At 49.9% G+C, this 16508-nt stretch overlaps 1 protein-coding gene across 1 annotated transcript in view; it reads right to left on the bottom strand.

Annotated features, from left to right (window-relative positions):
• srbd1 (S1 RNA binding domain 1) overlaps positions 1 to 16508 on the bottom strand; it is an 83953-nt gene that overhangs the window by 51805 nt on the left and 15640 nt on the right. The window contains exons 12-14 of the mRNA XM_035399482.1: positions 16029 to 16186; positions 14936 to 15026; positions 14529 to 14636 (exon numbers count right to left, since the gene is read on the bottom strand). Coding sequence (XP_035255373.1) covers positions 14529 to 14636; positions 14936 to 15026; positions 16029 to 16186 — 357 coding nt within the window. The remainder of the gene's footprint in view (positions 1 to 14528; positions 14637 to 14935; positions 15027 to 16028; positions 16187 to 16508) is intronic.

Genomic DNA, 16508 nt, shown 5'->3' with positions numbered 1-16508 from the left:
CTGTCCTCTTGCTCCGGGCACGTTTGCTGCCGTCATGGCAACCTTGCCAGGTGGTGACATCAGCTCAATAGCAGGCGGCTTCTGACACGCATCATATTTTCAAATGAACTTGAGCAGTGTCACCAGCCACTCACCTCCCCCCATTTCTGCTTCATGATTAACAGACTCCGCCCCCTTCTCCTGAGCGCTGGCCAGCCTGACGTGTCACTGAGCGGATGCCTCTCCTCCGCGCTAATGAACCATGACACCTGACCTTCTGCTGGTCAGAGGAGACGGCGCCGCCCGACTGGTAATTAACATGACATTCCAGCCAATTAAAAGAGGGCGAGGCGGGACGGGGCGGGGTGTGGGGGTATGAGATCATGCCCTGTGTGGGTGTGGGCTGACCAGGCACTGAGCTCCCAGGGAAAGGTTCCGCCACTCTGGCTCGCTGCCCTGCCCCCCCTCGCCCCCCACCCTCTTACAGGGCCTGGAGGCTCTGCTCCAAAACCACTGTCCCATCTGCTCTGACACTGCTGACAGGCCGGACACACTGACCTCCTCAATCAAACACACACACACACACACACACACACGTACACACAAATACATGCGCACACATACACGCACGCACACGGACGCACACACCTGCACGCACACTCAAGTGCACGTCTGCAGAGACACAGACACAAAGAGACGCACGCGCACGCGCGCACACACACACACACACACACACACACACACACACACACACACACACACACACACACACACACACACACACACACACACACACACACACACACACACACACACACACACACACCTGCATGCACAATCACATGCAGAGACACAGACACAAACAGACACGCACACACATATGCACGCACGCACACACAGGCAGACAGGCAGAGACACACACAGTTAAAGCCTGAGTAAAAGCACATAATAGTAGGTGAGTGCTGAGGGGACTGGCTGCCTCCGTGCTGACGGTTCGCTGGTTTGCCAACATCAGGAGGTTGGCACGAGAACCGTAGGCCCTGAAAGCCACAGTAACATTGCACAAGGACATGGGCAGGCAGGGCACCAGCCACACACACAGCGCCAGCTGGGCAGAGCCTGCAGGCCCGGTGGCAGCCTCTCCCTGGCACTGCTGCCACTGGCCTAACAAACCCAGCATAAGAGCAAGACCTGTTCCAGTAATGTTACTGAGAGGGAAACTAATTCAAGGGCACGGAAGAGGAGCAGAGACACACACACACACATATGCACACACACACGGAGCACTCGCTACCGGACATACACTGCATTTGCTCATTAAGTGATACATGGCGCTGGCTGACCCTTCAGCTGAATTGAAAGGGAGAAGAGGGGGTGTCACTGCGGCACAGCCAGACCGGCCCCCACAGGACAGGAGTCCCCAAAAGGCTCTGCGGTAATCAGAGAGACTCACAGCCCCCTATCATGTCTGAATTAATTACAGCAGCGGTGGCGTCTCCACGGTGACACGATCGGCCTCGCCCAGGCGCTGGGGCGAGGGAGCGCGCGAGGCGTCGCCGTGGAGAGGGCGTCGCCGAGGAGAGGGCATCGCCGTGGCAGCGAGCAGAAGGTTGTCTGCGCCCCCGCGCCGGACCGAGGCGGCCGGCCCAGGCTCCAGTCCCGCTCTGGCCCTCCCGTCTGCCGGCTGAGCGGGACGCCCGTGGGGCTGTCAATCACGCTCGCACGGCACTCCGTCTGGCGCCCCGTCCGGCCCCCCTGTCCCAGGGCAATGTCAGAGCCCGTAACCCCCTCGCTGGGGCTCGGATTTCCCCCCTGCGCCCCCCCGTCACCCCCTGGGTCTGCCTGGCAAGCCTTCACTGCTGCCCTGGACAAGAGGCAAGAAGGTCCAAAGGGGACAACAATCTGATCCTGCAAGACGGATACAAGCCCTGATACCCACATCAGCCCTCAAAGAACCTCATGGGCCTTCTTTCATAGAGTCCTGCTAATTACCCTTCTCCTCCAAATTAATTAGTCATAGGATCTCTGGTGATGGAGCGTCAAGGGCATTGTAATGTGCTAACGTGATACACAAACGCTTCAGAGGAGAGGGGAACAGGAAGAGGACATGGCAGGGCACTGGAACACAAGCCCTCTCACTGCTCCTGTGGTCAAGGGGGTGGGGGGGGGGGTTACAGGGGGCTCAAACCTGAAGAGTGATCCAGCACTGTGGGGGGGGGGGGGGTCGTCGAGAGGTCCTGGATATTCACCCGTGACTGTGACACAGAGAGGACCATTTGGCCCCCTCTGTAGGCCACAGAATTCTTACACCTGACAGTGGGTGGCTGTATCTGTGTGTGGGCTTGTGTGTATACATGTGCACATATTTATGGTTGTGTGTGTGTGTGTGTGTGTGTGTGTGCGTGTGCATGTGCATACACGTGCATGTGCACGGTTGTGTGTGTGTGTGCGCGTGCGGTGGGTGTGTACATGTGCGTGTGTGTATGTGCATGGTTTTGTGTGTGTGTGTGTGTGCAAGTGCAGGTGTGTACATGTGCACGTGTGTGTGCATGTGCGTGTTCGTTCCCTGCCACCCACCTCTCTCACTCCTACTTCCCCATCTCCTCCACTTCAGCCTGCGTTTAATGAAGCCGCCCGTATCTCGCCCGCACTGCAGGCGTGCGCCATAAAGGAGCGGCTCTTTTCAACAGCTTTTAATTAACAGGCCTAAAGTGCTGGTCTGCAGGCTTTCACTCAATCAAAGTTATCAACCCAGGGAGGAGCGATAAAGCAGGGAAACCTGGCTCCTGTGCAATCTCTCTCCTGGTAGCGCTTGCTCTCAGATTAGGCACAGGCACTCGCTTCCTTAAAGATGGATGTGGGGGGAAAAAAAAAGAAAAGAATGAAAGAAAATCTACGGAGGGAGACTAGAGGAACGCTCTGCTTTTCAAGCTCAGAAGCGAGATTCGAGGCTCCTTCATTTACATCTGAGAAGCAGAGTGACAGCGATTTCTGCATGCCTCTATTAGAAAACATCCCCATTCTTCATCTGATTCCACAGCCCCCACCACACCTGAGCGGGTTTAGGTGAGGTTCCAACCCGCCGCCCCAAAGACACACTCGTCTGGCCGACCTGTTGAACCCCATTACGCAGTCTTTATCTCTGCGGGGGAAGCGCTGTGATGGCTTGTCCCGCCCCTCCCCCTCGCCCCACCCCCGGCTCCTCCCCCCGCCCCCCCCCCCCTCCCCACCAGTCCCCCAGCTCAGGCCCATTGTTCACTCAGCTGCAAAGCCTGACCCCGGGACCCTGGCCACAGGACAGACCATCAGATATCTGTCTTCGTCTTGTCTGAAAATGGTGACATTTTTCGGCAAGAAAAGGGTCCAAATGGCAGGTGTCAGACGGCCTTAGCCTCACGCGCGGCGCTGCAAGGCAGGAAGGCCCCAGTCAGCGTGGGGCCACGTCAAAGCCACACTCCAGCTGCCAGCCGAGCGCGCGTCTGAAAAGAGCAAACCTCACTGCCGGTTACATCAGTCTGGGGCCAGACGCACGCACGCGTGCATATACACACACACACAGACACAACCATGCACGCGCGCACACATATATATATACATACACACACACACACACAGCTACGTGTGAGCACACATGTATATACACACAACCACGCACGCATGTGTACATACGTACAAACACACACGCACACACACATATATACAAACACATACACACAAACACACACGCACTGACAGCACAGTTTCACCTGAGAGTGTTAGTGACCTGCAAACAAAACGCCCCCCCCGCCCCCCCCCTCCCCCTCACAGGACTCCCTCTGATGGCCAGTTTGGGGTCCCACACTGTTCTTCAATTAAGCAAACCACAATCCAGCTTTGAGGCTTCTCACCGGCTTGCCGCGCATCGTTAAAAGATAGTACTTTTTAATCAGATGGGCCTCACATTTCAGCCTCAGGGCCTCTTCACTCCAACATATTCCCTCTTTCCTTTATCATTTAGCTCCATCTGTTCACATGTAAAATGACTCTGATTCTGACATCACTGCGCTTGTTTTCAATTCTTCCACAGTCTAGATGGAACACTCAGTTTTGACATATACAAAAAAAGCCCTTCCCAGAGACCTCTCCGTTCCCTCGCCAGTTTTTATTCCTTTGATTTAAGTGGGGTTTTTCCCCCCACCGTTTCTTCCGATGTGGTATCAAGATTTGAGGTTTATTTGCATTTATGTTCAGCCAAAGTGAAACTTCAGTCACTCTGAACCGCAGGACAGAATGAAATGGAGCGTAAAATATGTAGTAGTGTGTTATTGGTGAGCCGTAATTCCAGGAATTCCGCGGTCACATCCAAGGCGAAGCAGCACCACAAGCGCAGTAAACAGGGCTGTGACTGTAGTTAGGGGCTACAGAATCTCCTTCAAAGGTGTTAACATATGTTAGAAGTGTAATTACAGCACGTGAGTACACATTAGCCATGCTCAATATAAAATACATTACAGCAAACTGAAAAACAACCTGAATTCCTCCAGGAAAGAAATGCGCATGGAAGGCGCTGTAGATAAAAGCATCTGTTCAATGCCAAAACGCAATGTCATTTAAGGGAATGTAACGTGCCGATGCATTTGTGATGGTGAATGTACCTGGCAAAAGGCAAAACAACTGCAGAGCCACAGACCATTTCCACCACTGACAGCCCTGCTAAAACTGAGTACCACCTGCGGTGGGAAGCAGGAACAACACTGAACCTGACCTTTAACCCCAAGTTAACTGTGACATCACAATGCCTACAACTGCACAGCAAAATGATGCAAACTACTTTCTGTAACCTGTATTCAAATTTTCTATTTACTTTTGTTTAGTTATGTCGGTTGAAGACGTTTTCCAAACGGCATAAAACTTTTTAACAAATAAAAAACAAAAACATCATTTGAAAAAGTCACATCCAACCCGTCATGTCAACAATCTTAGATATCCTCACTGCTATGCTCTCAAACAGGGCATTCTTCCAAGAAGCAGTTGTGCGCATTACAGTAGAGAATACTCTCAGATGTCTGGGTTAGTAATGCAAGTGACTCTGTACAGAGCGGCGCTGCTGGTACGCATTAGCAGGGGCCGGCGTCTCTGTATCTGATCATGTCCTGCCGTTAAGCCGGGGGGGAGGAAGTATGTGGGACACCGTGCGACCCCTGCATCACATTACGGCGATCTGGAGCTCCTCATGAGAGCAGTCTAATTAGAGCAGAGGGGAGGACGGAGGCCAGTCCTGACCGTCCGGGCGACCGAACGGCGGCGGCGGCGGCGGCGACTCCGGCGTTGGCTCTCTGGGGGACAGCAGTTGATGAGGAGGAGGATTGAGGAGCCCCCCCCCCCCCCAACCCCCCCTTGTGGGGTACCTCAGCCCAGACTCGACACTCCGACCTTGGCGACTGAGCCAGGGATAACCTTCACTCAATGGCAGGCCCAGGGCCGGTGTGACAGAGGCCTGGCTAATTATCCTTCTCCTTTTCACTCGGCCTTACGCTCCCATCCTTTCTTTCCCATGAGCTCCGGCCCTCACGTCCCCCCCCCCTTCCTACTGTTGTGCCTTTGAGCCCTCTCTGTAGCCCCCCCCAGAGAATGCTATACTCTTGCGCCAAGATTTGATTTGATTCTGCCGGAGGAACTCCAAGGGCCCCAGCTGAATGTGATCCAAGAGCACTAACTACCTGAAGACAAAAGCATTCATGAAGGACATTTATATGTATGTAAAAAAAGAGTCACCCCCTGCATTCTGTACAGAGAAAGCCGGCTGGCTACAGCACTGCACCGTGGTCATGAGGGACCCACTACCAGTAACTACCGCTGACTTTTCATGTCGTCTGTGGTTAAAGATTTCCCGGAATCATGGGACTGATGGACTGGGTTTTGCACTGTTTCCCTGCTACGTGCTGTGGTCTCCAAGGGTCGGGTTGCCAGGGGACCCTCGACATCAGGGAGGCACTCAGCACTGAGCGCCCCTTCAAACAGAGGTGAAAGCCTCGAGGAGACTTTTCAAAAACCCGGGTCAGAGTGGGGAGAAAAAACGAACAAAACAAGAGGAGGAGGAGGAGGAGTTGGAGGAGGAGAATGGATTTGACCTCAAGGTCTTTCATTTTTTAAAAAAACTTTATTCTTTTTTTAACCTTTTCTTAGCTGCATTTCATGATGCTGAAAAATTGTGCAAAGACCTTGAAAGTGAAGAGATACCTAAAATAAAAAACTAGCATTTTGCGCTTGCTAGAGTCAGGCATTGCAGAATAAGGACAAGGCAAACGTTTCCTCACAGGTGCTAGCTTCAGCTTGCCAAAGACACCAGCCAATGCGGTGTGACTGCGGTCCATGCCAACCCAAACAGCGCGGGTGGGCCGGGAACAGCCTCGCTGTTGATAATCGATTCCGTACCACAGCGTTCGCGCCCATCCCCCACCCCAGATCCGTACTTCCCTCACACAGAGAGGCCCGGTGCACGCTGGGAGGCCTGTGAGGCCGGTTATCACGATACCGGTCAGCCCTGTTTAGCCGTAAGGTTGGGAGCAGTGACAGATCAGGCAGGACGGTCAGCGGTCCAGGCCCTGGATCATGACATGGCCCAGGGAGACAGGCCGAGCCCTGTGAGGCGGGCAGGAAAACGAGCCCCAGCTCCAGCCGCCGGCGAGACAGCCGTTTGGGGGGGGGGGGGGGGGGGGGGGGGTCAGCCTCGACCAGGCCACCGACCCCACGGCTCCCTTCGCTAGCGTGGATTCATTTCACCCCCCCTTCACACACACAGACCTGCAGATCGATCGAGCCGCTTATCAGAGGACCACTAGGGGGCAGTGACCCCTGATGACCTTAACGGCTCATCCTGGCCTACAGCCACATTATAAACACTGACCCGTCAGCAACCTGCCAATGTCACACAGCGAATTGTCAGTGCCTCTTTATCTGTCTATCAATCATTAAAAGTTCCTGTTTGCAATGGACTCTTTTTCTGATCAGCAGGTGGGGAAAACCTGTCATTTGCACTAGCCCTTGACTTCAAAATTGCTGTTTAAAATTTAAAACCACAGTGAAATCAGCAAATAACTTTATATGTGACAATATTAAGGTGAAGGACCAATGGAGCAGTCCAGACAAACTCACAAAAATATATTTACAGAGGGATTGGGAAGCCCGCTTTTATCCAGCTTAACTCAAACCCAATGCCACCGTGGAATGTGGCCAAAATTTATTTCCTTTCCCAAAAAAGAAAGACCCAAATAAAACTAAAACCAAATCAAACGGCACAATTTGAACCACAGATTGCAGTGTTTGGAGAACAGCCCTGTCGGATGTGTAAGGCCAGGCCCAGACACGTCTATAGGGGATATCACAGTGGTTTAGCGTATCCTGCACTCAGTCCGGCTCTCCCGTGAGCTCGGACGGCGGCGGAGCTGTCTCCCTCTCAGGACCAGTTGAATGCTGGGAGGCCGTTTATTCGCTCTGACAAAAGAAAAGGAGTTTCGGCCTAAGAGGCCGTGACAACGAAGGTCGTCGCGTCGCTCCCGTCTGCGCCGCGGCTGGGCTTGCTGTCGCCGCGACAACACGATGAGATGTTGGTGCGCCGTGAGACGGCCGAAACCAAACAGCCTGATATCGCCAGACAGGGACAGGTGTTTCAGAGCGGCACTGCCCTTCTGCCAAGCTCTCAGCAGCTGGCTGGGGGGGGGGGGGGGGCATGCCTAAGAGATCAAGAGTGCTTTCAACCAGTCACCCTGCTACCCAAAATGAACAGAATCCAAATACACTGGACATTCACAAATAAATGCAAACCGAAAGCACGCTTAGGGAGAGCACAACTTACAAGTACTGGATCAGTGTCCCAAAGAATGAATCCTAATGCACAATTCGATGCTGTATTCAGGTACGTGTGTGTATGTCAAGACACATATCTAACTGACTTAAAACTTACATGTCTTCATATATTACACTTACAAAAATGACAAATTCACTGGTGACTTTAGAGTGATTTGCCAAATTGGCAGCCCACCCATCTCTGTGATCAGACTCACACAGAATGCATTGGCCTAGGCTTGCATTTAGCAGGGTTAAGTGCCCATTTAATTACTTTAACGGGGAGCCATTTCCCTCAGAATCATTAGCACGGCAGCACTTATGGAAAATGTGTTAAACGGGCCGGTGAGAATGGGAGAGGAGTCCACTTTAGAAGTGTGCTCCGGGTTCCACTGGCGGATGTGTCATGAGCTGCATGGACCCCATAACCCCCTCTCCACTTTTCAAACCCCCCCCCCCCCCTCGATGCCCAACCCCCACACCCACCCCCACCCAGCTGCCACTCTGAACTCTTTCCATGAAACAATTATCATCCCAGGATTTCAAAAAACAATTAAGTGGAGCCTTTTCACCCGAGCACCATAATCTGTGTCTGTGGAGATAACGAAACCTAACGAGAGGGGGCCGGCGCGGGTGAGAACGGCGGGGTCCGAGCGGAGGGTCGGGGGCCGGTGGTGGGGCGTAGTTACGGCTCTGGCATATTGGACCGGACACACTGAGGCCAGGGTCCCCACGCCCTGCCTGGTTCATGACCAGTGCACACCCAGGGAGGTGCGCTGGAAATCCAGGCTGGGCTCTTACCACAGTGTGAGAGGGGAGAGAAATGCATTAGATACATAACTGGGTGTATGTCACTGCACACATCTTAAATCTTATTTCCCTTTCATTCATCTTAAACCTAGTTCTCATCAGTCCTCAGTCTTTATTCAGACATATAAAGTAAATAAAATAACCAATTTCCAAGATATAAAGCAAACCAAATAACTATTGTGCATACAATAATTATGCACCAGTAGAAGAGGAAAAAGTTGAATACATCATTTGAAGGCCAAATAAAGGCACTTTCAAGAAAAAGAAAAAGAAAAAGAAAAAAATCCACCCAAGTCACTACCTTCACTTTCTGAGCGTGAACTACCAGTCGAGTCCTAGCTGAGCACGAATGACTCAATATTCCTGCGGGCCTCATTACTCTTCCTCCCGTCACAAACAGAGCCCGCGTGCCAGCCCTGAGAGAAGCCGCTCCTCATCACTCCGAATCAGCGCGCGGCTGCCTCGCTCTGACTGACAAGCGCGAGGGGAAGCGGGGCGGGAATAAAACGCTATCTCGAGCCGCGTAGCTAGCGGAGCTCCCTCGGCTTCCCGCGAAACATCCCGATAAAGAACGCGCTTCGCCAAACGAGCTTACTGCACTTATTTGACTACGCGAAGGCTTCCCTTGCACCTGATTAATTTATCGCTGCTCCGGTAATACCTGTACAGTACAAAGACTGCGAAACGAAACAGTCGCACGAAGCTGTGTTGATAACTGCAACGCAAAATTTAATTTGTGGTGAAAAAAAAAATCTATCAATTCAAATCATGTAACAGACATAGGAAATGGTGATTAGGCAATGGTTTCCTTTTATTTAATTAATCAATTTTCCCTATAGGTGAAATGGAAGTACCTTGCATTTGTAATAAAAGTGGACTCCCACAGTAATTCTGGCATGTTGCAAAATATTAATGGAGACAAGAGGGGGAGATGGCCTGCTAAATGATCAGCACGTAATGAAACCTGGGACCACTACATTAAAATTGCCAGTGTTAGCCAAAGTTGAAAATACATCATTCACAGATATATTTACAGTTAAGACTGACATTAATGCATTTCACATTCAAGACCTCACAGGTACCACTCATCTGTTAAACACTGGCATCAGTCACCATTTTTAGTGTCTTTCAACAAAAATAAACAAAATAGGTATACAACATATTTCCTTTCCTTTTTAATGCAAAGGAAAAATGTTTAAACTATTTTATTCCTATATTATTTCCTTTTAAAGTAAATTACATATTTTATTTATCAGTAAAGACTTCTGAACCATTAAAAATATATTTGGGCAAGAATTATGGTTTCACTTCAATGTGTTAATTCTGCCATTATTTGTGTTTATTATTATTATTATTATTATTATTATTATTATTATTATTATTATTATTACTGTTATTACTATTTGGTAAGGCATGTAAAATTATAAGCAGCAGCTTTCTTGTGACGGCTTGTATTACAGTGTAGCAGTAGTGGCAGTGAGTGTCACCACAGAAAACGTGTGGCACTTTAAAACGCGGCAGTCGTACTGCAGACACTCTGGAAATCTGCACATAAGACAGACGCGGTTCAGGTGAAGCACTCTCCCTCACACAGACAGCGCCGCCTGTCCCTGGCAGGGAAGGTCCTCGGGTCTAATGCGCGGCGGTGCACCAGAGCGTGCTCCGGCGCGGAGCACCTGTTTGCAGTCTCCCGGCGACAGGGCCCGAGAGCGGCGGACTGACGGAGTGTGACAGGCAGTTCTCAGCACCAGAGGGGGCGCACATTAACCACTTAACTCAGGGGGAACGGAGAGAGAGAGAAAAGGCAACTTGTTCGTGTGCCGACTCGCTCTCAGGTGCCCCCCCCCCCCCTTCACGCCACATTAACGAAAGATGAGGGGAAAGAACAACAAAAAAAAAAGAGGAGAGGAAAAATATGAAAGAAAGTTTGTCTAAAGCCTTGGGGGAAAAAAAGGTCAGCGTCTACAACTGCAGCAAGCAGGCATCTGAGGAAAAGTGGATGACACTCGCTCAACAGGCAGACCCCGCCCCCTCCCCCGCCTCTCCGCTCGCCTATAAGTGAGAAGTGGGGGCTCCCCGTGAACTGCACGGCCATGGCGAGGCTGCCCAGGAGGACGGGTACCCCTGCGCAGGCTGCTGCTGCCGCCCCCTGTCATTCCAGGGGTGCAGCGAGGCGGAAGGGTGGCAGGCAGCAGAGCTGGGGGACAGAACGTGGGGGGGGGTGGGGGGGGGGGGATGGGGATGGTAAAGGAGGACGCTTTCTCTAAAGCTGTGGGGAGAGGAGACAGATAACAGACGGTGCGAATGAAGCTGCTGCTTTAATTAAGTAGTGCAGACCTGAGCGTCTCACGGAAGTCACTGTGCGTCTTCTTCACACGCGTCCTTGCACAGACACACACACACACTCATATATACGCACACAAGCACACACACTACGATAGATGGAACGTATCTTCCTGTCCACCATTTCTTTTTTTGGGATCTTTCACACAGTACGCAATCTAACATATGCTAACAAGGCAGAAACTGCTCATCACAATAAAACTACTCTCTTCTAGAAAGAGGTCAGTGGTAGGTAATCCATATTCTAATTGCCCACTGGTCATTGGTTTCTGTCTGTCTCATACATCTACAAACAGCAGCCACAGATATAGTAACACACTATATATCCGTTTGAAATATAGATTTCTCCTCAGAGAGCTCAGAAGAGTAATTCCAATGCTTAGCCTAAGATCAAACACAGGCACTCTATGGTTTCCAGAGCTCAAAACAGCTGGACACAAGAACAGGATGACAGGGGCTAAAGAGTCAGGCTAGATTCATTTTCCTACATGATACAAATGGGCGATATATACAATATATCACAATGAAACCACATGGACGTTTTATACACCAGGCGACCAATCCTATGAAGCGGAGTTTGATTTATCTCCTAGCGTCCCTCCCGTCCTCCCCACAGAAGCTTAAGGAGGACATTTTTCTGTGGAAATATACCAGGCTAAAAGAACATACTTGAGTGACAAGGAGTCTGTAAACATTCTGCTGTCTGTACCACAACACTTCATATTTAGCTCTGTGGTCCGTGCCCATTCCTTTTTCCCACAGGAAGAGCACATTCAAGGGCCTCTAACTTAGCGAGCGCCATTCCATGCCCTCTTCAAATGGCGGGAATACCGCGGGGAGACGCATGACTGCCAACGACAACACCCGTTCCCCACCTCACAGCGGTCAGGCAAGTGCCAATCCGGCGACTGCTCCAGCAGCGCGTTGCCGAAGCAACGGCTGCGCAGCACTGCGAGCGGACGGCAGAGGGAGAATCACTGACGGCTGCGCAGCACACGCTGCAGAGGACACCCGTGGGAATCGGGAAAATGGGAAGAATGGGAATCCCAAAATGGGAATAATAAAAAGAAGGGGGAAGTGTTTTAAAATGACTGATTCATACTGGTTCAATAGCTTTACAACATGAACAAATTATCGTGGGAAATGAAGTCAGAGTCGATAAAGGTTCATGTGACATCGATGGCCCTTACTCCCATTTTCATTTAAAAGATACAGACAGAATTGTGTGAACCAGCACAAATAAAGACGTACTTCAGGCACAAACTGATTTGGCAACAACAAATATTTTAAGCTGCTTCACTTGACCTTATTTAAAAAATTTAAAAAAATAAAAAACATCTGAGTTTAAATCAAGTTTAAGTATTAAATACTTGACATGCCTGAAATGAAGCATGACTTTGCAGCAGGCCTGTCTGCTTCATATACCTGTGACTACATAACAGAGAATTACAGACAGCAGAACTCTCTGCTGGATAACCTCCACATGGATCAACATCCCGACCCCAACCAGGATGTGCCCAAAACTAACTGCTTCTTGATTGATTTTTAGAATGGGAATTGGGGGTTGGGATGGTTTGGGGAGAATACTGTACTTAAACAGATACTCAAGCCCTAATTCCCTGGACAGCCACTCGCTGATTGAATCCAGCATCAGTGAGTCAGTCAAACCGGCTGTCCTGTCACCAGAAGACAGGAGAATGAATGCTGAATTAAAGCCTGTACTGGAGAGGTCAAAGGTCAACAGCACAAGGATACAGGAGAGCCATTCGAGAGCACTTCAGAGAGCCTTTTTACATTCCTATATGTCACAGGAAAATAAAGACACGAAAAAATAAAAAAAAACCTTCAGAAGGAAAAAAGGGAACTGACCTCTACGTCTGAACAAAGCCGCAGCAAAAAAAAGTGGGTGATTTAATGTATGTCAGCCCATCTGCATCCCACACTTGGCCCCCAATCCCGAACTGCAAATCCCATCGCCGTGACCCCTGACCCTCTGGAGTCTCTGCAGCCCTGCTGTCGTTTTTTTTATTTTAGCGCAGATGGGGGAGGACGGGGGAGTGGGGGGGGGGGTGAGAAGCTGCCTGAAGATATGCAGGGTTGGGAACTCTCTCTGTCAGCGCAAGAGGTCCCATTAGTTTTGGGCCTCTAATCAGAAACGGTAGTCCAACATCCGCTGCACTTCCTGTCATGCACACTTGGCAGGACGGGCACAGGCTGAGCCTCTCTCTCTCTCTACACGCACGCACGCGCACCTGGCACCGCCAAGAGATCCGTAACGCCAAACCCCACCGCTGCCCGTTTCTGACTGGTTCTGGGCCGGGTTCCAGTCCAAACACAAAGTCAGTAAACTCAGGTCCGCGAGAGAAACAATGGGAGTGTAAAAAAACTGCCTCTATTTAAACAGGATTAAAGCTTATGAAGCTCTGCTGGTTCTAGGAACAGTAAGAACTATTTGTTTTTAATTAGTAATTAGGGACAATCAAACAAGGGCTACCTGCCATTAAAGCCCTAAAGAATGACACAATCCTGCCAGCTGCCACTTCCTCCCAATGCGTTACAAACCCCACAACCTCAGACTTTACTGCCTGCTCCTTTCTGAAAGTAACAGAGATTATTAGTGTGATAAACGGTTTTCGCGATGATAATGTTTAAATTTAGCCTGGAATGCTACGCGTAACCAGCACTCAGCTCACAGCAGGGCGCTGACTGTACACTCAAGCCTTCTCTCTTCCACCCAGGAGCGATGTCTGGTCATTCGTACAAAGTGCTATTTTCATTAGTATGCACGGCCTGCGATCTCCACTAGCTTTACATCACAGCTCACACACAAGCAATGAGCTGCCAGTGAAATCCCCCCCACTGGAACTCATGCAAGCATGTACAGCAACGTACTGAGTATACAACATATTAGATATGGGTATGAAATTTGAAGAGCTAATAGTATATGACCTTTGAAAGCCAATAGCTGATGATCCAATCCAAACACAGAGAAATGTAAATCATGAAACCATAGTAAAATCATAAACAGCAGCTCCTACGCATACGATGAATGCTTCTATAAAGCAAAAGGCTTGTGGGGCCCTTGAAACTGCTCTACTATTAGTTTCCATTGTTACATTTCATCATCATGTTCGGCCAGGCTGTCAGGTGTTTGTTTAAAATACAGTAATGCGTCTCTGATCTATTAAGAAATGTGCGATTTGTCAATACAATTTAACATCATGACACTTTAATTTCCTTTCGCTTTAATCACACTGAAAAATTCAGCACTACCACTTTAGCAGAGTGCTATCTGAAATTAAACATGTTCATATAATGAAAAGCACCGTTTATTTTATAACAGGAAATCCCCCTTCAAGCCTTAATCAGGGCACCTGTTACGAAGGAAATGCACCTGAACTGCTGCTGAACAGGAAAACAAACAGAATGGATGTCACCCTGAGCCACTCAGGTTCAGTTGACTGTGCCCTTTTGTACAGCACCATAAAGGATTGAAGAGTGGGAACATTTCCTGATAGACACGGACAGTGCAGAAGAGGAGACTCCAGGTGTTTTTAAAGGGTCCTTCTCACCAGTAAGAGACGTCCAGCGGCAGGAAGAACTTCTGGGCGATGAGACCGGCGAAGAACTCCTCGGTTTCCCGACACGCCGTCCCATTGCCGATGGCAACGGTCTGACAGCTTATTTTTGGAGGAAAGACAAAAAAAAAACAAAAGAAGCACATAAAAACTGTGAATCTTACGTAAGTCTTAATGAGAATGTCTCCTAATGAAACTCTCATATTTACATCATAGATGTAATATGGGGCGTTATGAAAAGGATTTTTGCTTTGTGTTTTCATATTTCTGTTCACTGACTACATTAGGCAATTGAATATGTTACTTTCTGCAGACAGTACCATAAGAGAGGCTTGATATGAGCTTGTCTGATTTCTGAAGGAAGGCAGGAAGGCTCAGTCTGTGTCAGTGGGAGGCCCTACCTGTACTTCATCATAAGGTGGCGCAGTTTGTCTGCTTCCCTGGCTCCGCCCCCCTGGTGCAGGTAGACCACATCAGTGTGTAGGATCTGACCTTCGAAATAGAGCAGAAAATCCATTAAAGAGGGGGGACAGAGAGAGAGAGAGAACTACCAACTCTCTCCTTCACACATCCGTATTGGCAGGAGTGCCCTATGGAGGTGCCCCTTCCTGTCTGGCTGACACAGAGAAAACCTGATTGGACAGCTGCAGCAGGCGGTCATGTGGTCTGAGGTCAGTAAACCTGTCACCATTACACAGTGACTGGCAAGTTTGGGGGGGAGGGGGTCATGAGGGCACGGGAGGAGACACGGGGGGGGGGCGCTTGACGTGACGGCGTGCGGAGGAGGACACGCCACGGCGGCGGTGCTTTGACGCGGCCCGGCAGGCGACCGATCAGCTGCCCGGAGGGAGAGCGCAAACCCAGCGCGGCGGGAGGAGTAGCACAGAGAGAGCATGCTGGGAAACGGTCACTCCTGCCCTCCATGTTTACCTCATCTGTCTGTGGCCCTTAGCTTTACTGAGGAACTCTGGGGTTCAGGGCTGCCACTCACCTCTCCATTCACCAATCACCAAGCTCTAGTTATAGTTCTACTGTAACAGGGGCGGGGTCACAAACGCTGCTACACACAATTAATGCATTCTCTGACAAACAAATGCAAGCGCTAGGTTTTTCCCTACACACATGGTTTGTCAAGTTCAGAAATCATCAAAGTTTGTTTGTCAAACTTTGTGAAGGAAAACAAATGAACACACACATTTATTTGTCAGTCAAAGTTAATAGGTTGACTGAATCCAAGGGCCAGGTTTATACTGCTCAGAAACGCACAACATGTGTGATCCAGAGGCCTGGCAAAAATCACTATTAGAAAGAATAAAATTCTAGTGTCACTATAACATTTTAGTGACATCAGATCATTCCAGTGTGTAAGTTTGGAGCATGCCTACTTTCTGTAATGGAAACGTAAGTCAATGCTAAAGTACACTGCTCCTGAAATACTGCACAGCGAGGTCCTCCAGGCCGCAGCGACCAGCAGGGGGCAGCGTGTGGCCTTACTGGTGGGTGAGAGGATGGCCAGCTTGCAGCCGTGGCGGAATCCGGGGTCGACGCCCATTATGACGCGCCCGCGCACGGGACACACGAGCAGCCGCTGCCGCAGGTTCCGTACGAACATGGCGATGGACTCCTTCTCCGCGCTGGCGGTCAAGCTGCTCCTGAGAAACGAGGAGGACAGAGAACATTAAACACCACAAAAGACAAACAAGTACATTTTATGGAAAAAATCTGAGAAAGATGAAGAAGATGCTATAGACACACGCCCAAGTGCCTATTCTATATACCAGAGATAGGAATTTCCACTCCTGGAGGGCTGGTGTATATGCAGGTTTACACCAGCTGGTGTATACTCCCTGTGTGAAATGTTTTACTGTGGTCTGATCTAATTGAGTGCACTGGCATTGGTGTATGGAGTTATCTTATTCATTTGCTCACTAACACCAATGCCAGTGCACTCAATTAGATCAGACCGCAGCAAAA

The sequence above is a fragment of the Anguilla anguilla genome, chromosome 18 (assembly GCF_013347855.1).
Source record: "Anguilla anguilla isolate fAngAng1 chromosome 18, fAngAng1.pri, whole genome shotgun sequence".
NCBI lineage: Eukaryota > Metazoa > Chordata > Actinopteri > Anguilliformes > Anguillidae > Anguilla > Anguilla anguilla.
This window is presented reverse-complemented; position numbering and strand designations above follow the sequence as displayed.